This window comes from Bos grunniens, chromosome 29 (assembly GCF_055505025.1).
Source record: "Bos grunniens cultivar Pamir isolate PY7600 chromosome 29, Bosgru_T2T1.0, whole genome shotgun sequence".
Lineage (NCBI taxonomy): Eukaryota > Metazoa > Chordata > Mammalia > Artiodactyla > Bovidae > Bos > Bos grunniens.
The window spans coordinates 13,162,332-13,186,562 of record NC_141193.1 but is presented as its reverse complement, the minus strand read 5'-3'; the positions used below and the strand labels follow the sequence as shown (position 1 = coordinate 13,186,562).

Here is a 24,231-nt window from a genome sequence, read left to right as displayed (position 1 = left end):
GGTTTACCTGGACTCCTACAGCTACGATTGTTTACAGTCTCCCAACCACGAAAGGCACGGGAAGCTTAAGATATTCAAATAGTATAGAGCCTCTTGGAGAGTTAGAAATTGTTAGAACTAGTAGAAGATTTCATTGTTAAGCCAATGCTTGCTGCCAAGTTTCCACATCCCCTGTATTGTATCCTTGGAAGTGTACTAATTAATATAGTTGGTACATAGAAAAAATAAGTAGTGGCCTTGGTGCTAACAACTTTAGACCCTCAAGGTAATAAATTATTTCCTTGTTGTAAACCCACTGTACCTCTGCCCTATAGGAATGCAACCTTATCTAACACCTTCGGAAGATGGCGCCAAACTTTAAAATAATTACTCTTAGAGAAAATAAGGGGAGCAGTCTCTCAGAGCTATCTGAAATGCTGCCTCCAGGCTGCAGTCCTCATTTTGCCCCAAGTAAAACTTAACTCACAACTTTCAAGTTGTACATCTTTTTTAGACGACAGTACTTATCCCTCTCTTCCTTTTTAGATAAATGGTAGCATATTATAGTAATACTTACTTTTCTCCACTTATTTTTTTCCCACCTTAACAATATACCAAGGTGTCAATTCCAAAATAGAATATAGAGTATATATTCCTCATTCTTCTTACAGCTACATAATACTCTCAGTCATTTACTGATGAATTTTTTAGGTAACTTTCTGCCATTATATATAGAACTGCAGTGAATAGTCTACTCATGTTCCTTATTGTATTTTTGCCAGTGTATCCTTGGGATACATTCCTTGAAGTGGGATTACTGGGTAAAGGGGAAAATGCTGTATGTAGTTTTGCAAGATTTGACAACTTCCCCTCCACCGGGCTTCCCTGGTGGCTCAGATGATAAAGTGCCCGCCTGCAATGCAGGAGACCTGGGTTTGATCCCTGAGTTGGGAAGATCCCCTGGAGAAGGAAATGGCAACCCACTCCAGTATTCTTGCCTGGAGAATCCCATGGACAGAGGACCCTGATAGGCTACAGTCCATGGGGTCGCAAAGAGTCAGACACAACTGAGCGACTTCACTTTCTTTCACTTTCTTTCCTTCACTGGGGTGGTACTATTTTACATTCCCATGATCAAAGCATGAGAGTTCCTGTTCACAGCATCACCAAAGACTATGTGGTCAAACCTCTGACTTTTTGCCAATCTGATAAGTGAGAGATTGTATCTCATTTTAGTTTTAATTTATACTTTTCTTATTATGAGTGAGGTTGAATATTCTTTCATATATTGAAGTCATTTTTTTTTTCTGAGAAGTGTCTTGACAGTTTAGAAAATACATTCAGTGTGTTTCAATCTCTTACAGAAAAAAAAAAAAGAAAATAAGTCTTATGGTTGACAAACCTTTATCAGAGTCATAAAATGTTAACAGGTCTTCTCACCAGAAGATGATGTAAATCACCTAAACCATTTATATATAATAAGTTTGCAGAAAAGAAAGCTTGGTCTCGAAAAGGATCAAAGACTGCTGACTTTGCATGATTTCACACCTCCTATTATCCTCTATGCGCAACTTAAGTTAAATAAGCTCTCTTTGAAAACAAAGCTATGGGCCTTGCTCAAAGGTTGGTCTCCCCGTGTTGTTCTTTATTGTTTCCTTTTCCTCCTTTTCTCTTCTGATCTTCCTTCAGGCCAAAATAATTGGAGCGTGGAGGTCCTCTGAGACCACTTACTTGCCTGGGCTTCTAAGACCCACTTGAGAAGGTGCCCAAGGTGGGGCACCTTCAGTGATTCGAGAGAGTGCCTGTGGCCTCCATGGTCAGAGCAAACCTGGTGTCACGGGTTATATTGATTTTCCGCGTAAACCAGTTATAATGAGTCTCTAAAATCTCTTTGCTTTGCTATTCTAATCGCCGATGCCGTCATCCTGAGGGAATCCCTGGATCCAGCCGGGGCTGGACCCTGGTACTCAATATTCAAAAACTCTTCACAAAAATATACTCAACGTTCATGGCATTTGGTCCCACCACATCATAGCCTATTGATGAGGGAAACGTGGAAACTGTGGCAGATTTTATTTTCTTGGGCTCCAAAACCACAATGGAGCTTGACTGCAGCCCAAAATTAAAAGACACTTGCTTCTTGGAAGGAAGAAAGGCTATGAAAAACCTGCACAGTGTATTAAAAAGCAGAGACTCACTTTGCTACAGAGGTCTGTAGTGTCAAAACTATTTTTTTCAGTAATCACATACAGATGAGCGATCTGGACCATAAGAAAGGGTGAATGCCGAAGAATTGAGCTTTTGAACTGTGGTGCTTGAGAAGATTCTTGGGAGTCCCTTATAAACCAAAGAGATCAAACTAGTCAATCTGAAAGGAAATCAACCTGTGACCCCTGCTCTCTTAGCTGAGCCATGTACTAAGGGCCTCCAGGTGGAAAGAATGGATTCTTCCACTTCAAAAGAGCCTAACCATGGCAGCTCCAAGCAGATAGTTTGTAGCTCCAGCCCTGGAGGAAGCTCAGAAAGGCTGAAGGCTCTGTGTACCCTGGGTTCACCGATACATGTGTTGCATTCTCCTCAACAGTATTGGAGGCCAAGGAAGGGGGATTCTGGGCCCTGGAGGAGGAGGATGGCTCAGGGATCCACTGGAGCCACCATTTACCAAGTAGGGCTGGAAAGGACGGAGCAGGCATATGTGGCAGAGAGCTGGTGACTGGGGCGTGGGAAAAAGAGGGAACCAGCTCTGCATGAAGTACCTCATCCAAAATCCACTGGAGGAGAAGCCCAGTGATAAGTTCGTCTGAGATGGGATGAAGAGAGTCTATTTCATTATCCCTTATAATTCCTCTGAATGTGGAAGTGGTGGAGTTGGTGGGTCATCACAAACTCTTCCATGGCCTAGACTACCTGCCAGTTGCTATCCTTGGGGTTGCCTCTCCCCAGCATCAGTCACATAGCTCTGGAGGAAATTGACAACCATGTGTGTTGCTGGGTCAAGGCCAAAGACCATGTAAAGCCAGTCATAAGACCCCATGTCCCTGCCAGGATGGCTGATCTAGGGCTGTACATGTGAACTGAGGTGGGTGATTCAGAGAACACCCTTGAACTCTGATGTCTGCAAACTTTTTTCCTTACTAGGTGATGCCTTCAGGATTTAAAACCCTAGGGCAGGTAGCTTGAACTCCCTCACTAGGTGTAGAAGCCTAAAGAAAAAAAGTTGCCAGGCTAAAACCATCAAAGTAGACAGAAGGGAAATAGCGAGGGTGTGAGAGAATTGATGGCTTCTGATTTCTTGGGTCCAGTCACTGAGATCTTTGTATTTGCTCTGATTCTTGTATCCTGGATTCCCAGAATCATTTCAGTGAGTCTCCCTATTCCTTGAAGCCAGTTGGAGTAGGGCTCCTCTCAATTTTGATTCAGACTTGGTTCTAGACTCCTCACACCCAGACACAAACAGAAGCAACCTTTGTTTCAGCATCATTAAGAGTGAAACCCTTTATTCTTTACTGAGAATAGGGTGTACAGAACACCAAATACAGTTCATCAGCATCCTGGGCAGGAGTGCCCAAAGTGTGAGTGAGTGTGTGTTAGGAGTGGCCTTAATGATTCTTGAGCCACACCAAGCATTTACACTGCCCGTGCCAGGCCAATCCTGTCATTTCCTCGATCAAAGACTGAGAAATACAGCCTCAGGAAGACTTCACCCAGGACCCAGCTCTCTGTAGATCTCCTCACTCTTTTCTCTTTAAAGGTGGTATAGCAGTGGCCTCTAGAATCCTGGGGAAGTCAAAGACACACACCAGTCAGCATGAACCCTTACCGGTGACTCCCCCAATATCCAGACCCAGCACAATTCTTTGTTTTATTTCCCTCTTTTAGTAAGTATCAAGGGGTTTTCTCAGCAGCAGGGGATATGAGAGTTCATCCAAAACCAAAGAGGGCCAAGATATCAGTTTATCATGAGGAAGGGTGTGGTGAGTGGAGGACTGGGAGTTGGGGAAACAGAGGAATGAAAAACAACAAAGTCCTACTGTAGAGTGTCAGGAACTATATTCAATATTCAGTGATAAACCACATGAAAAAGAATAAGAAAAAATATATTTTTATGTGTATAACTGAGTGACATTGTTATGCAGCAGAACTTAATGCATCACTGAAGATTAGCCACACTTCAATATAATTTTTTAGAAAAGAACAAGTGTGTCCATAGTTCCCCTCACTCCCTGTTTCTTTCCTTCTGACTCCTGCTCCTTGTTTTCTCTGCATAGAATGCTGGTTCTCCTCCTCCATCCCCACAATCCGTACTTTATTAAAAAAAAAAACAACAAAACTTTATTTTGTATTGGAGTATAGCTGATCAACAATATTCTGAGTTTCAGGTGGACAGTAAAGGGACTCAACCATATGTATCCGGGTATCCTGGTCCCAAAGACACCCCTCCCATCCAGGCTGTCATATAACTGAGTGGAGTTCCCTGTGCTACAAAGTAACTCTTTATTGGTTATCCATCTTAAATACGGCAGTGCCCACAACACGTTCTTGAAGACTTAACCCAGGAACTCTGAGAAGCCTCCTTTGGCCCACATTCACCCTCTTTGGCCACTCCAGGCTTAGCTGGGTAACGTACTCTGGTTCCCCATCCCCAATGGTCAGTCCATAGCCCTCATCAGCCCTAGTAAGTCCCCAGTGCCCCAGTGCAGACCACCTTGAGATGCCATTTGCATGGAATCCAGTGCACTTTTTCCTAAACCAAGCAACCCTCAAAATGGCTCAATGAGTTTGTTGTTTTAGAATTCCTGAAATTCCCTCTCTTCCTCAAAGTCTTCTTTGAGTCCATCAGCCAGCTCTGAACTCTCACAGGGAGCTGACATGAAGCCTCCTCCCTCTGCTGGGGCTGAGCAGTCACTCTGCACCCTTTATTCACCTTATTATCCAACCTCCCCACAGAGGGGTCTGGTATCCCAACTGAAAAAGGAGGCACCTGTCCAGAGCAAGGGGAAGATGCAGGCTAGGACTAGGCTGACCATGTAATTTATCATTCAAACCAGAAAAATCTTGAGAAGGGAAGGCAGACTGTTAACTTATGCAGGGACATCACACTGGGACTGTCCCCAGCCATTCTCCATGTAACATGGCCTATTTCAGGGACTGCTAGAACTGAATTTCATGTTCATGCACCTAAGGGTTCAGATTGAATTGAAGCTCTTTGAGGACTGAGAATTTTAATGTTCCCCTCTCCCTGACTCCCACCATGCCGTATGGTGTGGTATCTCCACATTTATTTCAGGAAGATCAGTGTCCCACACAGCCCATTACTCTCAAGTGTTTGGTTTTGTGGGAGGCACTGGCCCAGCCACTGGGCTCAGCAGCGTCTGCAATAGTGTGACATGGCCTCCAGAGGGCGCCCTCCTCCCAGCAGCAGCCCAAGGATTCCTGCAAGTTCCAGTTTGAGAACCAACCCTCAGTATTGTCCCCTCACCTTGAGGATGTAAGCTCGAGGTGGCACTGGGTAGTTGACGCCGTTGATGGTGAAGATAATAGAGGGCAGGATATTGACCGCAGAACATGAAACGTAGTACTGTTAGAGAGAGAGGGTGAGAGGTTGGCCCTGGAGATCCTTGTTGTGTGTGGAGCCTGGGAGTGACCCTGGGGCATGATCTTTCACCTTGGAACCCCGTGGCGTGGCGCCGATGATCCTCTGTATGTTATCAATCAGTCTTCCTGGGCCTTGGATATTTGATGACCCAGTGTCCACAAGGGCCGCACAGCCTTCAGAACAAGCAATAACCTCTCTGTTCATGGTGATGCTGAAAGACAATGGAAGAAAGCGGGCATCAAGGTCACTCTGAGTCTCCCCAGAGTTGCCCCCTTCCCGACTGTCTCCTAAGCAGCCCTTCATCTTTTGCCCTCTTTTCCTTTGCTCTCGACACAGCACCTTTCCTGATATCCTCAAATGTAGTACTTGAATACACCAGGATCTTTTGTACCTTGACACAAGCTGGTCTTCCTTCCTGGAAGACTCCACTCCCCTTTGATTAGCAAATTTCTTCTCATCTTCCAGATTCCACCTTAATTGTATTGTTTTCAGGAATTCTTTCACCTGGTGTTTATCAGTCTCCTGTCTTGGTCATCTCTGTAGACCCTTCCTCATGACTGTTGCTGCTGCTGCTGCTAACTCACTTCAGTCGTGTCCGACTCTGTGTGACCTCATAGAGAGCAGCCCGCCAGGCTCTGCTGTCCCTGGGATTTTCCAGGCAAAGTACTTTAGTGGGTTGCCATTGCCTTCTCCTCCTCATGTCTATCATGTACCAAAGTTACAATTCACTATGTGGGTGAGTCACTTGATGTACATCTGCCTTCTTAAATGTGAGGGCGAGTTTTATTCTCCTTGCCTCCCTACAGTGCCTGGCACACAGTGGATGTCCAATGCTTATCTGTTCAATGAGTGAATGAAGACTGAGAAAACAATAAGAAACATCAAGAGAGCTGTACCTGATGGGGAACAAATAATGGGTCACACACAGAGTGAAGATAGAGATTCGCAGGAGCAGCAGATTCTCATAGTAAGGGGAGAGAGGGGCTCCTCTGGGAGAGGGTGTCTCCCAGAACTGCTCCTACAACCAGCTCAGACCCTGAGACCCTGGCCAGGAAATACATGACTAGCCCACAGAAACTCCAAAGGATAAGTCAGCTTTTGTCTGAGAGTATCACACAGAATCCTATCAATTATGCCTCTTGTCCTCAGGTCACTCCTGGATCCCACTTTCCTGATTCTCTGTTATAGCCCCTGCCCCACTGTGTGCCCATGAACATGGGGTGCCTTTTTAATTAGTTGCTTTAACGTCCTAAGACTGCAGCCAACCCCTCTCCACTGCTGGGTAGCTGCTCCCTAAGACCAGTTTTCCCCATTTTCTCAGGACTGTCCCTGTTTTTAAAATGACATTTATCTGTACTGAGAACTTCCTATGTCCTAGGTAGCCCTGGGCAGTTGGTCATCTTATCATAACTCTGTTCAGGCTGGTGAAATTCTCCTTGATCCTCTGTTCACCACACTGTAGAGTCCTCTAACCATGCTCTCCACTTCAAAGGGCAGTAGGTGCAGCCCTCTCCCGGCTGCACAGACCTCTCTGGACCCTTTTAGGACCCTGGTCAGAGCCTTGCTCAGAAGGCCTGGGGATTATGAACCCATGGGTTGTTTGTGTATCTATGTGCTTGTGTGTTTGTTTGTATGTGTTTCTGTTTGTGCTTGTGTGTCTCTGACTAGCTATGCATGTTTTTATGTGTCTCTGTGTTTGTTTATATGTGTCTGCTTGTGTGTTTCCATGTGTCTGTGTGTCTGTCTCTGTCATTGAAGGTGCTGTATATGTCTGTGTGACTGTGTGTCTGAGAATGCATTTGTGTGTGTCTGCCTGTGTCCACGTACAGAAGTGGGAGCATCACTTGGGCTGACCCTCAGAGGGAGAGGCTTACCGGTCTACGTGTACACTCCAGTCGACTGCTTGGATCAGTGGTACCCACTTGAGCTCTCCCTTGTAGTAGCGGTGGTCCACCCCACCAAACATCACCACACTGCCCTCCCGCTTGTCTCTGTAGAGAGAAGTGAGGGTAGGATCCTTGGAGGACAGTAACAACAGCACTGTCTGAGAGCTGTGCTTATCCAATGATCAACACCCTAATAAGGTCCTGATGTACAGATGCAGAAATAGCATCTAGGAGAGATTTAGATCCAGACTGAAGTCTGTTAATGTCTCATGAGTGGCACAGAGGAGGTTAGAAGCTGAATCACTTGTCTGAGCTCCATCCCTTATGTCTTCTGAGGACACCCTGGACCTCCAGAGACCTGAGTGCTCAGACACCATCATAGGACAGGGTGCTGAAGTGTTTTGGCTTTCCTCGTGTCCTCTTTGTCATTTTTCAGGAAAATAAAGCCTGGGAGTTCTAAGGGTGTGCGTTCACATCACCCAGAGTTGGCTCCACTGGCCTATGACCTACACTGTCCAAAGGGCTCCACACTCAGAAGGGACCCCACCTCTGTTCTCCCTGTCTTGAAATGCCTCATATGTCTTGAACAAGGGGTCCCACACTTTTGTGTCCCACACTTTCATTACTCCCTGGCTCCTACAAATTGGGTAGCTGGTCCTGGTTTCTCAGTGAAATGCTAATGAGGAAGGAAAGATATCCACCATCCTTCTCCTTCCTTCCTTATCAAATTCATAAGCAAATACTAATGCCTTTTCCTTCAACTTGTTTCCTGTTGCCTTTCATTTGCGTTCCTCCTCACTGACCCACCGCCCCCCCCCCGCCCCCAGACCAAGTTACTGGTCTTGAGCCCAGGAGTAGAGTTGTGTTCCACTAAAATTTTATTTATAAAAACCAGTGGTAAAGCCAGGTAGGGCCCTGGGGCCATAGTTATCCTTGGTTATATTACTCTCAGGATACTTTATCAAGTGTTCTATAATTTTTGTGCAACTGAAAGCATCTTACAGTTAATTTAGAGAAAGGAATTGTCCATCTCAGACTTACTTGCTCAAGTAGAAGGCAAAAACAGGCTCAGAAATGGCACCTTCATTCTTCAGCTTGTCAAAGATGGGCATGGCCTTAGACCAGGATAGGTTCCAGTAGTTCAAGCCCAAGATGCCATCAAATCTTTTGTGCGCAAACCCGTATTCCTCCACGCTTAGACCAAATGGCTGGTCGGTACTTACAAGGTCCCCAATCTGTGGGAGAGAAGAGTGTTCCCACTTACAGATATGTGAAGTGGGGCTAGGACTGGGCTGGGGTGCATTGCCATTAGATCCTCAGAGAAGAATTGAGGCTGGGCTCTGTCTTTGGTTGCCCACAGACGGTTAGCGCAAGGTAGAAGGGGAATTTAGGTTCCATTTGAGAGAGGCTGTGAATTTTAAAACATCTGCCCCTCTGAAAAACACCACCTGAGTGAGTTAAATTGGCCTCGTGGCTCCTGTACAAGTAGGGCAACCAAGAGTCAGGACAGGTCCCATTGATGCCACCTTATGGACAAAACAATCAAGAGCAAGATAGCCTTCTCTTTGGTGTCACTGTGACCTAATGACAGGAATGGACTGCATTCTCTGTAAGGTACTGTGGACTCTGCATCTATCCAGGAAGACAGAAGCCAAAAACTCAATCTTGCTTGCAGAGTTCTATGAAATTACTGCCTGGGGAATTCACTTTTGGGGATATCTGTGTATTTCTGTGAGTGTGTATGAGAGAGAAAGAGAGAGAGGGGAACTACTCAAATATTTTGGGGGAGGCAAGCCATAGATTTATTAGGGTGCTCGAGAGTGAAAACTCATTTATCAGGCCCCTTGACTTCTCAGGCCTCCAGTTTCCCACTCTGGATACCTGAAGCCCTTGACTGCCCCCATGGCCCTCAGATCAGTTTTATCCTGTCCCTAAACACCCCACAGCAACTTCAGTCCTGAAAAGCCAGCCTAACTCCATGTTTTATCACATGTGTGCTCTCAGCAAGGCCCTTGCTGTCTGGACCTCAGTTTCCTCATATGTCTCATGAGCTAATCAGAGTAACTGCTTTGTGGAGTTGTTGCAGAATTAAACCAGTTATCACCTGAAAGTGGCTGGAACAGTCTGTGAATATAAAAGTGGGTGCTTTATCCCTTCTCGTTCCCAGATAAATGGACCTTGAACTGCTCATTGGCAGAGGAGCTGCAAGTCCACATCTCAAGCCACTCTCTGGGTTAGCTAATTTGTTTGCTTGTGTGTCACCATGGTCACTGCCCCCCCAGAGACATGATCCTGTGGATAAGGTGGCCAATATCTATGGGAGTTAGGCTAGGAAGGGTCCTGCCAGATGGTCCTGCATCTGTTTTGCAAGCCATGGTCACTCTATAGCCAGTCCTGACTCAGCATATGTTACACTGTTACCCGAACTGTGTCATAAGCAATAACTCCGTTCATTCTCCCAGATCCATAGATGATCCTGAAGGTCTTATTGGTAGGCCGGAAGGTGGAAGACTGAAGATGTCTGAACCTAACATGTGTAGCTGCAGACACAAGAGATGAGTGTCATCAGGTGCCAAGGGTGGAAACAGGGTAGCACGGCAAGTGAAAGATGGCCCGGGTAGGGGGTGTCTGTACTCACCACAGGATGTACTGTTGCAATCAATCGAGGGCACCCACAAGTCAGATGAGCCTGTGTCAAAGATAACCTGGAATTCCTGAGGGGGTGTTCCAATGGTGATGTTTCCGACATAGAAGATCTACAGGGAGAAGAAGGGAGTGGGTTAGTGCAGAACTGGCTATCCTCTATTCCCACATTGATGCCTCCCTCTGGGTGTCACATATCTCTTGAGACCACTTTCTAACCACCATGCAGCTCATAGACTTTGGTCACAGAGGTATCTGCATTTGATATATTTTTCCTGTGCTATATTGTATGCAGGATATTGACTCTATGACCAGGCGTTGAAGTCATAGCTCCTTCATGGGAAGCAAAGAGGCATAAGCACTGGGCCTCCAGGACCACTGGACACCCAGAAAAGTCCTGGTGCCTTCATTTGAGAAGCTCTGTAGTCTCTTCAAAAAAAGGCATAGCACCCCCTTCTCCAGGAGGTCCTACTTGATGAACCCCAGCCACTCCCTCTAAACTTAGACCACATCCAATCAACACCACACAGGTGACTGTTTTATTTGAGATGTATTTACTCTTTGCCTATCTCTCAGGCTGGCATTGGCATTCTTGAAGACAAAATAAGCCCTTTTCTAATCTAAAAACAGTAAGCACTGTGTTAGATTCTTATGGCCACACACGGAATACAGGTTCAGTAACTTTTTTCTGCTGTCATTCTTGCATCTGTGGAAACTGAATTCCTTTACCTGGGGATTCACAATTGCTTTGCAGTTGGTTCTACCTTCTGATCAGTGATGGTTCACTATTCATCTGTAACTGAGTGGCTCACTTAGTTCAGAGGGAACAGTCACCCTCAAACTAATGACACATCTTTGACACAAAAATGGATATTTACCTGCCACCTGGTAATTGCCAGGCCCAGTCACAAAAACCAACAGTTGAGGATGAGAGTGCCTTCTCCTCTGGGTGGGGTCCCTCTTTTCCAGTGTCTCTGCCTCCTGTAGGAACCCCAAACCCCAACATCCCATCTGGCACCTCCAGATGAGCCCCATGCTAGGCTGGAGCTCCAGGGGGCGCTGTGGAGCACCATCCTTCCCAAATACTCACATCTCTGATGTTTCTCAGCGGGTGAATAGTTAGATTTGAGCCACGAAAAGAAATCTGGGACAGTCTGTAAGGATCCTCCTTCAAGAAATTGTTCAGCATGTTTTTTCCACTGAGAGTTTTTCTCATGGTCTTCACTCTCCTTATAGGTATTCTTTCACCGAGCATTTGACAAAGAAAACAAAGAAGATGCTAGAATTAGCTGTCAGTGTTAAGGTATAACTGTCATTGTAATGGCCCTGTGTATTTTCTAATCATTTTTATGAGGCACATTATTATCAGAATTTTATGCATATAACATGGCAAAGACATAGTTTTGAATACAGATTCTTTTCTGCAATCTTGGGTAAGCCATATGACCATGTGGTGTCTGAGTCTCCCCTTCAGCAAAATGGTGGAATGTAACAATACAAACCCTCCAAATAGAATACCTTGGGGATAAGTGAAGTGATGGATATAAGGTACCTGATAAATAGGAAGTCTCAACAATGACAGCCATCAGCATTGCCGTTGGCATCCCACTCATTCCTTCTCAAAGAACCTCAAGGAAGGAGGTAGAAGGGGGACTCTTATCCTCTTTTACAAGGGAGCAATTTGAAATACAAGAGGTTTCTGAGTTGGCAGTGGTCACACTGCTCGTCAGATATAAATCAGTGTATATAAAATGGTGTATCTTCCTCAAAGTTGAAAGAGAGGAGAGAGTTAAAAGAAGAATCCAAGATATAGGGAACAATTAAGGGAAATTCAGAGGCTTGAGAAGGAAGTAAGAGTCAAATGAACAATTAAAAGCAAACAACACAAAGAGAAATACACTCCCAGTGACTTCCAAAGAGATGGAGAGATAAATGACAGTGATACAGAGATGTAGACATAGGCATATACACATTGAAATAGACAGGAGAAAAGAGGACATGTTGAACAAAATGGAGAAAAGTGCTATTCCAGAGGACCACATCAACATCTGCATAGACTGTGCACTGAACAGTTGCAAGGAGTTGCATTTTGAACAGGTCATGACATGTCTGAACCCCAAGATTTGTGCAACCCAAATTTACACCAAGACCTTGGGATCCACAGTTCCTATAGCAAGTTACTTATCAATAAGTAAGAGTTGAACTTTAAGACTCTTAGGGAAATATTCCATTCCCTTCAAATCTGATGGGTGGTAGAATAATCAGATGAAAAGAAAAATCCGAGAAAGGAATATGATGTGACATACAGTCCCCATACATACTTGACTATGCACTCTGAGAAGGCCGCCAGCCCGAGGAGCACAAGCCACTTCATGCTTCTTTCCTGGTTCCAAGTACTCAGGGAAGTTTTGGTTCTTAGCATGTAGTGGTGACCGGGAGCCCCTAGTTATATATGCTCTGACCTACCCTAGTTTTCCCCTTTAGGCCACTAAAAGATCTGAAAAAAAACACAAAGGTCTCGATAAAATCTTTACTTTCATCAGTGTTCTTGGCGAATGGACTTTGAAGCTTCTCAGAATACAGAGAATTGAACTGTAATCTCTTCCTTGAAGCTTGGCTGGAAAATCAAACTGATCTACATGGAAATCTAAGAAGATGGAGAACCTTGCCTACTTGGAGAAATAACTGCCAAAATCATCATGAAAATGGATACTTGGGGCCATGTTTGACACCTGTGGTTTCATGTCATCTTCCTAGCCACCTCATGAGATATGCAAGGACATTGCTAGGATGATAAGTTGTCAAATGGCAAAGTGAAGACTTCAGGGACAACCCAGGGACAAACAACTGGCTTTAGGTAGTGGGTCTAATGGCAGACATCAGGGGCACCTATGATGCCAGGCTGCATCAAAGATTTAGGGCAGAACAGTACTTCAATTGCATGGTTTCAGTATTGGAAGAAATGTCATATGCATCCACAAGATATTTTATATCATCTAACAAACGTACAAGGAAGAACTGTGTTCTAGGTTCTGGGTTAAAGGCTTCAAAGTCAAAGTTGATCAAGACAAAAGTAGTCTTTATCTTAAGAGAGCTAGAAGCCTGGTTTTCACAAACTCCTGGCCCTAGGAGGCAGGAGATATGATACTAGGACTAGGTGGGCATGGAAACTGGGCAGCACAGGCCTTACCTCTGGGAGCAGCCTTTCCTTCACTTCGCCCATGCTGGAAAGCAGGCCTGTTGGGCATGTTTTCAAGAGAATCAGAAGTTTAGATATTTATGTACAGTCTACTGATTTTAATGTTAGCAACTAATTTTATTTACCCCCCCAAAAAAGTGGGAACAAAATCTCCACAGCAATGTGCTGTTATCAGCCATCAGTCTCTGCAGTTTTTTGTTTCTGGCCTAGAATTGGGAGTGCAGTGAGGACAGAGAGGAATTTAATTCATGTTGGTTGATTGTAAAAGAGACTGAATGCATACTGAACATGTTGACTCATTGGAAAATACCCTGTTATTAGAAAAGATTGAAGGCAAGAGGAGAAGCGGAAGACAGAGGATGAGATGGATGGATAGCATCTCCAAGTCGATGGACATGAGCTTGAGAAAGCTCCAGGAGTTGGTGATGGATAGGGAAGCCTGGCATGCTGCAGTCTATGGCGTTGCAAAGAGACAGACACAACTGAAGGACTGAACTGAACTGAACAAATTGAGAACAAAGACTAATAAATCTAACTGCATCAAGTTGTTGACTAGCTACCTATAACAACACATTACTTAAGTGGCTTTAAGATTCAGACTTATGACTCTACATTCAAAGTGGAATATCTTCTAAGGAAAAACAAAAGTCCTGCCCATCAAAACAAAACCAAAGAATACCAAAAGGAAAAAAGGAAAGATATCTGACACTATATTCAACAACTTCAGTTCAGTTCAGTTGCTCAGTCGTATTCAACTCTTTGTGAGCCCATTAATGGCAGCAGGCAAGGCCTCCTTGTCCATCACCAACTCCCGAAGTCCACACATATTCATGTCCATTGAGTTGGTGATGCCATCCAACCATCTTATCCTCTGTTATCCCCTTCTCTTCCTGCCCTCAATCTTTCCCAACATCAGGGTCTTTTCAAATGAGTCAGCTCTTTGTATCAGGTGGCCAAGTATTGGAGTTTCAGCTTCAGAATCAGTCCTTTCAGTGAACATTCAGGACTGATTTCCTTTAGGATTGTCTGGTTGCATCTCCTTGCAGTCCAAGGGACACTCAAGAGTCTTCTCCAACACCACTGTTCAAAAGCATCAATTCTTAGAGGTTCAGCTTTCTTTATAGTACAACTCTCACATCCATACATGACCACTGGAAAAACCATAGCCTTGACTACACGGACCTTTGTTGACATAGTAATGTCTCTGCTTTTCAATATGCTGTCTAGATTGGTCTCAACTTTCCTTCCAAGGTGTAAGCGACTTTTAATTTCATGGCTGCAATCACCATCTGCAGTGATTTTGGAGCCCAGAAAAATGAATCAACCACTGTGTCCACTGTTTCCCCATCTATTGGCCATGAAGTGATGGCACTGGATGCCATGATCTTAGTTTTCTAAATGTTGAGCTTTAAGCCAACTTTTAACTCTTCTTTTTCACCTTCATCAAGGGGTACTTTATTCTTCTTCACTTTCTGCAATAGGGTGGTGTCATCTGCATATCTGAGGCTATTGATATTTCTCCCAGCAATCTTGATTTCAGCCTGTGCTTCCTCCAGTCCAGGGTTTTCATGATGTACTCTGCATATTAGTTAAATAAGCAGGGTGACAATATACAGCCTTGATGTACTTCTTTCCTGTTTAAACAAGTCTGTTGTTCCATGTCCAGTTCTAACTGCTGCTTCCTGACTTGCATACAGGTTTCTCAAGAGGCAAGTCAGGTGGTCTGGTGTTCCCATCTCTTTAAGAATTTTCCACATTTTATTGTGATCCACAGAGTTAAAGGCTTTGGCATAGTCAGTAAAGCAGAAGTAGGTGTTTTCTGGAATTTTTTGCTTTTTTGATAATCCATCAGATATTGGCAATACGATCTCTGGTTCTTCTGCCTTTTATAAAACCAGGTTGATCATCTGGAAGTTCATGGTTCATGTATTGCTGAAGCCTGGCTTGGAGAATTTTAAGCATTACTTTACTAGTGTGTGAGATGAGTGCAATTGTGTGGTAGTTTGAGCATTCTTTGGCACTGCCTTTCTTTGGGATTGCAATGGAAACTGACCTTGTCCATCCTGTGGCCACTGCTGAGTTTTCCAAATTTTCTGGCATATTGAGTGCAGCACTTTCACAGCATCATCTTTCAGGATTTGAAATAGCTCAACTGGAATTCCATCACCTTCACTAGCTTTGTTCGTAGTGATGCTTCCTAAGGCCCATTTGACTTCACATTCCAGGATGTCTGGCTCTAGGTGAGTGATCACACCATCGTGATTATCTGGGCCGTGAAGATCTTTTTTGTACAGTTCTTCTGTGTATTCTTGCCATCTCTTCTTAATATCTTCTGCTTCTGTTAGGTCCATACCACTTCTGTCCTTTATAGAGCTCATCTTTGCATGAAATGTTCCTTTGGTATCTCTGATTTTCTTGAAGACATCTGTAGTATTTCCCATTCTATTGTTTTCCTCTATTTCTTTGTGAAAGGTTGCTGTTAAATCACATGAAGATACTGGGATTCTTGGCCCCCGGAGGAGAAGAATTCAGTTCAGGGCCAGAGACAAGGCTTGATCACTCAGAGCTTTTGTGTAATAAAGTTTTATTAAAGTGTAAAGGAGACAGAGAAAGCTTCTGACAGGCATCAGAAGGGGGCAGAAAAAGTACGGACTTGCTAGTGTTAGCAATGAAGTTATATACTCTCCAATGAATCCAAAGAATGTCTGGATGTTGTAAAGACCTCACCAGATCTACTCTCATAATTTACATTTTAAGATAATAGAATTAGCCAGAAGGTTTAATCCAGAGACTGTCCTCAGGCAGGATACATTATTGTTATATAATCCTTGTAAAGACCAGGTCTACTCCCATAATTTACATTTTAAGATAACAGAATTAGCCAGGTTTAATCCAGAGACTGTCCTCAGGCAGGATACATTATTGTTATATAATCCTAAGGAATGTGGAGAAGGAAAAAAAAAGCTTGTATTTTCTTCCTCCTTGAGAATTCCCGACCCCTCTTTCCTTGGGGACCCCTAGACTCCTTATCAATTTGCCTAGGAAATGACTCTCTCATTTGCGTTTATCGCTGGGAAGGCTTTCTTATCTGTCCTTACTATTCTTTGGAACTCTGCATTCAAATGGGTATATCTTTACTTTTCTCCTTTGCTTTTTGCTTCCCTTCTTTTCACAGCTATCTGTAAGGCCTCCTTAGACAGCCATTTGGCTTTTTTGCATTTCTTTTTCTTGGGGGATGGTCTTGATTCCTGTCTCCTGTACAATGTCATGAACCTCTGTCCATCGTTCATCAGGCACTCTGTATATTAGATCTAGTCCCTTAAATCTATTTCTCACTTCCACTGTATAGTCATAAGGGATTTGATTTAGGTCATACCAGAATGGTCTAGTGCTTTTCTCCACTGTTTTCAATTTCAGTCTGAACTTGGCAATAAGGATTTCATGATCTGAGCCACCGTCAGCTCCCAGTCTTGTTTTTGCTGACTGTATAGAGCTTTTCCGTCTTTGGCTGCAAAGAATATGATCAATCTGATTTTGGTGCCAACCATCTGGTGATGTCCATGTGTAGACTTTTCTCTTGTGTTGTTGGAAGAGGGTGTTTCCTATGACCAGTACGTTCCCTTGGCAGAATGCCTTTGCCCTGCTTCATTCTGTACTCCAAGGCCAAATTTGTGTGTTACTCCTGGTGTTTCTTGACTCCTACTTTTGCATTCTGGTCCCCTACAATGAAAATGACATCTCTTTTGCGTATTAGTTCTAGAAGGTCTTGTAGGTTTTCATAGAACTGTTCAACTTCAGCTTCTTCAGCCTTACTGATAGGGGCATAGACTTGGATTACCGTGGTATTGAATGGTTTGCCTTGGAAACGAATAGAGATCATACTGTCATTTTTGGGATTGCATCCAAGTACTGCATTTCAGACTCTTTTGTTGACTGTGATGTCTACTCCATTTATTCTAAGGGATTCCTGCCCACAGTGGTAGATATAATGGTCGTCTGAGTTAAATTCACCCATTCCAGTCCATCTTAGTTCGCTGATTCCTAGAATGTCTATGTTCACTCTTGTCATCTCCTGTTTGAACACTTTCAATTTGCCTTGATTCTGACCTAACAATCCAGGTTCCTATGCAATATTGCTCTCTATGGCATCAAATCTTGCTTCTATCACCAATCCCACCCACAACTGGGTGTTGTTATGCTTTGGCATCATCCCTTCATTCTTTCTGGAGTTATTTCTCCACTGATCTCCAGTTACATATTGGGCACCTACCGACCTGGGAAGTTCATCTTTCAGTGTCCTATCTTTTTGCCTTACCATACTGTTCATGGGGTTCTCAAGGCAAGAATACTGAAGTGGTTTGCTATTCCCTTCTCCAGTGGACCACATTCTGTCAGACCTCTCCACCATGACCCGTCCATCTAGGGTGACCCCACACAGCATGGTTTAGTTTCATTGAGTTAGACAAGGCTGTGGTCCGTGTGACAGATAGGCTAGTTGTCTGTGAATGTGGTTTCAGTCTGACTGCCCTCTGATGGCCTCTCTCAGTGCGTACTGTCTTCCTCGGGTTTCTCTTACCCTGGACGTGGGCTTCTCCAGCAAAGCGCAGCTGCTGCTCCTTACCTTGGAAGTAGGGTAGCTCCTCTCGGCTGCTGCCCCTGATTTGGACGTGGGGTAGTTCCTTTCCGCCACGCTTCTGGGCTGCCATTGCAGCCGCCATGCATCTGCACCACCATAATAGCTGAGGCGAGCAATAATTCAGCAACTTATTGTTCCTCATATTGTTTCTGTTATTGTGACAGAATCGTATGTATATTAACAGGTAAAAGCAAGACAATAATTAAAACTAATGTTTTGAAGTAAGCCTTTCAGTGGCTAGAAAAAGAGGTTCACACATAACATATACAAGTTTAATTCAAACCCTGCTGTCTTAAATCTTGAACTGAAAGCCTAAGTTTGTACCAAATAATTATATTCCTTTTTATTTTAATTTTTAAGAAAATGTGTACTTCCTCCTCCGACCACTGTAAAGCCTAGAAGCAGTGAGAACTTGATGACCGTTACTATTCTGAGGTCTAACATGTAGCTTCTAAATACATTTCCCATCAGACCATCTTAAAGAGATGGCTGATTTCAGGACTGGGTAAAGAAATGCACAAAATAATCTTGGGAATTGTGAAGGACCAGAAAATGGAGGGACTTCAAAGACCAGTGGGGACTGGACAGAATGTTTAGGAATCCAAATGAAAAGGCCAAACATCTACCAGTTTGTTGGGCAGAATGATGTTTCTCCTTCTCAATACACTGTTTATGTTTCTCATAGGTTTCTTGCCAAGAAGCTAATGTCTTCTGGTTTCATGGCTGCAGGCACCATCCACAGTGGTTTTTAGAAGCTAAGATGAAGAAATCTGTCACTGCTTCCACATTTTCTCCTTCTATTTTCCATGAAGGATGGGGCTGGATCCCATGATCTTAGTTTTTTAATATTTAACATTAAGCTGTCTGAATGTGTCCAAATGTTAATAGGAAACATCTAATTTGTCAATGTGACAGACTGCTAGGACACAAACTCACCATTCTGAGCACTGAGAAAGGAAAATAATCATCAATATTTAAGCTATTTTTGTTTCTATTAAGCATAGGTTATGCAAATACAAACAGTTGTAGGAAAACAAGCTAAATTCTCCCTTCTCGGGTTGATGGGAGAGTGACAGGGGGCAGCTATAACACAGATGAAGCCTTACTCACTGACCTGCAGCTCACCTCCTTCTTTGGAGGTCTGGTTCCTAATAGACCAAGGACTGGTACTGGTCCTGACCCACTGTGCTGGTATTGTGGACTCCTGCTCTAAAACCAGTAGTGGGACATTCTGTAAGACAAACCACTCTGTTTCCTCCCTGTTTCTGAACACTAAATGGCATTAAAATTGGGAAAGAAATAATTATTTTGTCTTAAAAGAGAACAACCAAGTGTAACATATGACTACATTCTTTCAATAAACTGTGAAAAGACATCTGCTGTTTGAGAATCAGGGAAATTTGCACATGGACTGGATATAAAATGATCATTTTATGGGAAACAACAAATCATTTTTTTCATATCCTATCATTCTACCAAAAATACTCATTATGTACATTTGGTTAAATGTTCATCTTGTCCCTAAAATACTTCAGGGAAAATGAATAAGCATTAAAAGAGAGAATGAAATGATGGTCTGTCTTGATGTAAAAACAGATAGCTATGCATAGCTGCTATGGACTGAATTGTGCCCACCCCTGACTCCCAATGTGATGATATTAGGAAGTAGGGAATTTAAGAGATACCCAGGTTGAAATGTGATTTTGATGGTGGTCCCTCATGATGGGATTAGCCTCTCCCACTTTTCTCTCTTATTCTCCTTCTCCTTCCTTTCCTTCAACCACCACATGTGAGAACATAGCAAGAAGAGAAAGACGGATGCAAGTCAAGAATGTCTTCCCTGGGAACTCAATTGGCCACCACCTTGATGTTGGATAGTCTCCAGTCTATGACAACCTGTGGGACTAAGAGGTTAGTTTTGTAGTTATTGATGCCGAATGATGAAATATAGGGTTCACGACACTCTTCTTTCTTATATTTGTTGTGTTTGAAATAGTTTTGCAGTAAGAAGTTTATGGAAAGTCCATTTTGAAGTTTCTGTCTTAGTGATACCCTGAGGAGCCCAAGATAATAGATTCAGGAAGGTCCCAAATGAATGAGTGGTTGGAGGATCACATGCTCCTTACTCCAACTCATCTCTTGTCATCTGAAAACTGTCCCCCACATGTGAAACCCTTAGCATACCCATTCCTAATCTGCGTCTCCATTCCTCTCCTAAGCTGAGTCATCTAGCTAGACATGTTAATGACTCAGGACAGGGTCTGGAAGCAGAAAGAATGCAGATATTTTTAGAAAGAATGAACTGGGAAGGCCCATCTCGTTTTTCCCTTCTTTAGTGCCATCTGCAGATGAGGGATTGGGCCTGGGTAGGGAGGGAGCCACAAGTGGGACTGCCTAGATATCTACAAGTGAAGGGCAGAGGAATTCAGAACCCAGTAACCAGGAGGTGGGCAGCTTGCACAGGACCCAGGAGGGAAAGAAGAAACACTGGGAAAAGAATAGTGCCTACCGAGGGTCAGACCTTCTTGAGCCTTCCGGTTAAACTTGGAGGCCACTTCCTTCCTGCTGGAATTCCTGCTCCAGATGTGGAGGGGAGAGAGCTGTACTCACTGCTGATGAGTCACAGGGAGAGGGACAGCTTCCCCCAGAGGCCCTTTGATTCCACTCTAACTGTGGGTATCATCCCAAGCCAGAGAGCAAATGGCAGGTCATCCAAAAGATGACTTACTTTAAATAGTATTTAAAATACTACAAAATTTATTTAAGTGTTGTGGCATATCTAGTTCCCAGAGTTTTTTTAGAGAGATGATTCATCCGCCTAATTCGGGTTTCTGCTGAGGAATATACAAGCATCTCCATTGGTAACTTCTGACTTATAACTACCTGATCTCATCCCACAGAACCCAAATGATGGTGAGTTCTAGTGGACAAGGCCTCTAAAGTCCTCCATGGCACAGCAGCTGTGTGCCAAGTGGTCTACCACTCTCAGTCCTGATCCAGGACCCATGAACATCACCGGACAGTTACAGCCCCCTGCCCACCAGAGGCAACCTCATCATCCTCAGCAACACCCACCTCTGAGCCACTTGTCCACTGATTGGCATTGAGCCTCAGTCTGGGATAAGTGTTCTGGTGCATGTCCAGTTTCCCTCATCCAAAAAATGGGAAACTGAACCCTAGGCTGTATGACTTACCTTAGCTGCAGGTAAGTTAGTGAAGACTTGGGACCCAGGAACTCTGGTTCCGAGGCTAGGAGACTTCCAGGAAGGGAAAGATGGGAGAAAACTCCATTGCATTCACTGCTGGGTAGCTCTTAGATATCTGCAAGATCAGAGTGGAAATCTCTTCCCCGTTGCCCCTCAAGTCTGGTTCCCATTTATCAGCAGGCCTGCCTCCATGTAGCAGCAGGAAAGCAATATTCAGGGCTGTTTCTTCTGGGTTCCAAGCACAGTGGGAGAACCCAGCTGTTAGCGACCCTAGGAGGCCATCGTGCAGGTGGTGACTGACTCACTCCCAACTGAGATCCCCTGAGCCCCCTCTCATCCTTCATACAAGACAGACCCTTGGCTGACTGGGTAACATGAACCTGCATTCACAGCGAGAAGTTTTCTCTTCTCAGCCTTCTGGCAACTTAGATATGTGCCTTATGTTTCCTCAGGGAACCACTGGCTGAGCGACGTCAAGGTCTGAGACTAGCCTGGATGCAGGGGATGTGTTCCCACTTTGATGCTCCAAATAGACCTTGGAGATTCAAAGGCTTTAAGAGAATTACAATCACCCTTATATTTTGTAGGGACTTTGCTTTATTACATGACTTCCCTGGTGGCTCAGACGGTAAGGCGTCTGCCTACAATGCAGGAGACCCGGGTTCAATCCCTGGGTCAGGAAGATCTCCTGGAGAAGGAAATGGCAACCCACTCCAGTATTCTTGCCTGGAAAATCCCTTGGATGGAGGAACCTGGTAGGCTACAGTCCATGGGGTCTCAAAGAGTCGGACACGACTGAGCGACTTCACTTTTACTTTTCACTTTTGCTTTATGAATCTGGTTGGAGAAAAAGGACAGAAACATAGGACAAGGCTGGACATCTCTGAGTCCCAGCTGACTGTGATTTGAGTTCCAGCCACCAGGCTTCAGAGTCAGGTGCTGTTGTTATTCACAAACCACCTTTGAAGAAGCAAAAGAGGAAAGAGATTTTGGGCAGAGAGTAGTGTGGTCAAAGGGCAGTGGGAATCACACGGGGCAAGATGAAACAAGTCATTACTTGTTTCATTGCTCTGTCGGTTCCTTGATGTTTCTACTCCTGAGAACAAGTACGTGGAGATAGTCACAGGCATTGGTGGTGCCCCTGGCACCTGATCCTCCTGGTGACAACCAGTTTGTGGACAAGACCCTGAGTCCAGAGCATATTCAGTCTTGTGATAAACCCAGGTTCTCCCTTCTTGGGAAGGCTGACATGGCTCATTTGCTGCTAACTCACAACTGAAGCATGGGATGAGGTCATGATGGTTGACCTGTAGGCCAAGTTCCAGGCATGGAAGGAAGATTGGCAGTAGAACATTATCCATTCATTAAACTTGGTTACATTGGTCCTTAGCAGGGGCTACTTCCCACATCTAGAAAGTTTTTCTCCCAGCTTTTTGCATATCCAGGTCCTTCTCAACATTTAGCATCATCTCAAATGAGTCTCTCTCAGGCTTGCTTTCCCTGGCCACTCCACTCTCACAAGCACAGACCCTGATCCAAAAAGTGCCTAGACACTTCCCTCCATCAAAACAATAATTATAGTTACCAATGTGGAAAGGTGGGAGAGGGATAAATTGCCAGTTTGAGATTAATATATGTATACTACTATATTTAATAGATAATCAACAAAGACCTCCTGTATTGCATAGGAATTCTGCTCAATAGTCTGTAATATCCTGTATGGGAAAATAATCTAATAAACAATGGATACATGTGTATGTATAAGGAAATTAATTTCCCATACAACTAATATTAATAGAATGCTGTAAATCAACTACACTCCTATGTGAATTAAAACTTGAATTAAAAAAATGCTTACGTGTAGAGACCCATGGAGTTCTTTAGACTGGCAGGATTTCAGATATGATGCTGGAGATGGTAGACTGGGTGCAGAAATCTAGACATTATCTGAGGTTGCATTTTCCTGAGCTTTGATTTCTTTTGCTTCTAGTGTCACCTTTGATTTATCTTTGGAGGATCTAATACAAGGGCTTGGAGACACCAGCTTGGTGTTAGCTGAAGGAAGAGAGGGAGTCACCTGTCTGAGAGTGAAATCTCAGCTCCCTAGCCTTGGATTGGGGCATGTTTGAAGCACAACTTATATCCCAATTTCCCTGTGATAACAGGCTGTAGCTTCCCTCTCCATTACTTGCATGATATCAGACCCAGACTGGTTTCATCCTTTTTCATGTTCTACTTCCTCTGAGACCTCACTGGTTTCTCTGGAAGAATCTTTTTTTTTTTTTTTTTAAATATTTTTAATATTTTTTTTTTTTGCCAGCCCTAGGTCTTCATTGTGGAGAAGGCAATGGCACCCTACTCCAGTACTCTTGCCTGGAAAATCCCATGAACGGAGGAGCCTGGAAGGCTGCAGTGCATGGAGTCGCTGAGGATCAGACATGACTGAGTGACTTCACTTTCAATTTTCACTTTCATGCATTGGAGAAGGAAATGGCAACCCGTTCCACTGTTCTTGCCTGGAGAATCCCAGGGACGGGGAAGCCTGGTGGGCTGCCGTCTAAGGGGACTCACAGAGTCAGACACAACTGAAGTGACTTAGCAGCAGCAGCAGGTCTTCATTGCTGCTCAGGACTTCTGTATTTTCAGCGAGCAGGGGCTACTCTGTAATTGCAGTGCACTGGCTTTTCAATCCTATGCTTCTCTTGATGTAGATCACAGGCTCTAGGTCACTCAGGCTCAGTATCTGTGGCCCACTGGCTTAGTTGCCCTGGGGCATTTGCAATCTTCCCAAGCCAGGTCTCAAACGCACATTTTAAGCACTGGATCAAAAGGGAAAGCTCTCTGGAAGAAATTGGAAAGAAATAACTTTTACATGAAACTTGGCACCATGGCCTATTTATCAGGAGACTGATAGAGGATTATCCCTGTTTCAAGCAACCTCCTGAGATCAGGACTGATTGAGGTTCCCCTCCCAAGGGTTCCTATAGGATCTTGAAGCTCTCCTGCCATGTGGCTTTGTTCTTGCTTGAGTTTCTGAATCCCACACTAGAGCACAGCTTCCAGAGTGCAGGGCTATCACTTGACTC

At 44.1% G+C, this 24,231-nt stretch overlaps 1 protein-coding gene across 1 annotated transcript; it reads right to left on the bottom strand.

Moving 5' to 3' along the window:
• Window positions 1–3,459: 3,459 nt before the first annotated feature.
• Window positions 3,460–12,526, bottom strand: LOC147342135 (pregnancy-associated glycoprotein 1-like). The gene is made up of 9 exons (XM_086384329.1): window positions 12,426–12,526; window positions 11,195–11,345; window positions 10,100–10,217; window positions 9,883–10,001; window positions 8,503–8,696; window positions 7,450–7,566; window positions 5,645–5,786; window positions 5,459–5,557; window positions 3,460–3,756 (listed from the first exon to the last, which is right to left on the bottom strand). The coding sequence occupies exons 1-9, from the start codon at window positions 12,524–12,526 to the stop codon at window positions 3,607–3,609; spliced, it is 1,191 nt and encodes a 396-aa protein (XP_086240455.1). The 3' UTR covers window positions 3,460–3,606.
• Window positions 12,527–24,231: the final 11,705 nt, after the last annotated feature.

Bases quoted from the DNA above. Each gene is read 5' to 3' on its own strand.
- LOC147342135 (XM_086384329.1), bottom strand. From the start codon at position 12,526: ATGCTAAGAACCAAAACTTCCCTGAGTACTTGGAACCAGGAAAGAAGC. The intron at 10,002-10,099 runs GTGAGTACAGAC...TTGTGTCTGCAG, and splicing joins TTGCAACAGTACATCCTGTG to CTACACATGTTAGGTTCAGA. The intron at 3,757-5,458 runs GTGAGGGGACAA...TGACTTCCCCAG, and splicing joins CTCGAGCTTACATCCTCAAG to GATTCTAGAGGCCACTGCTA.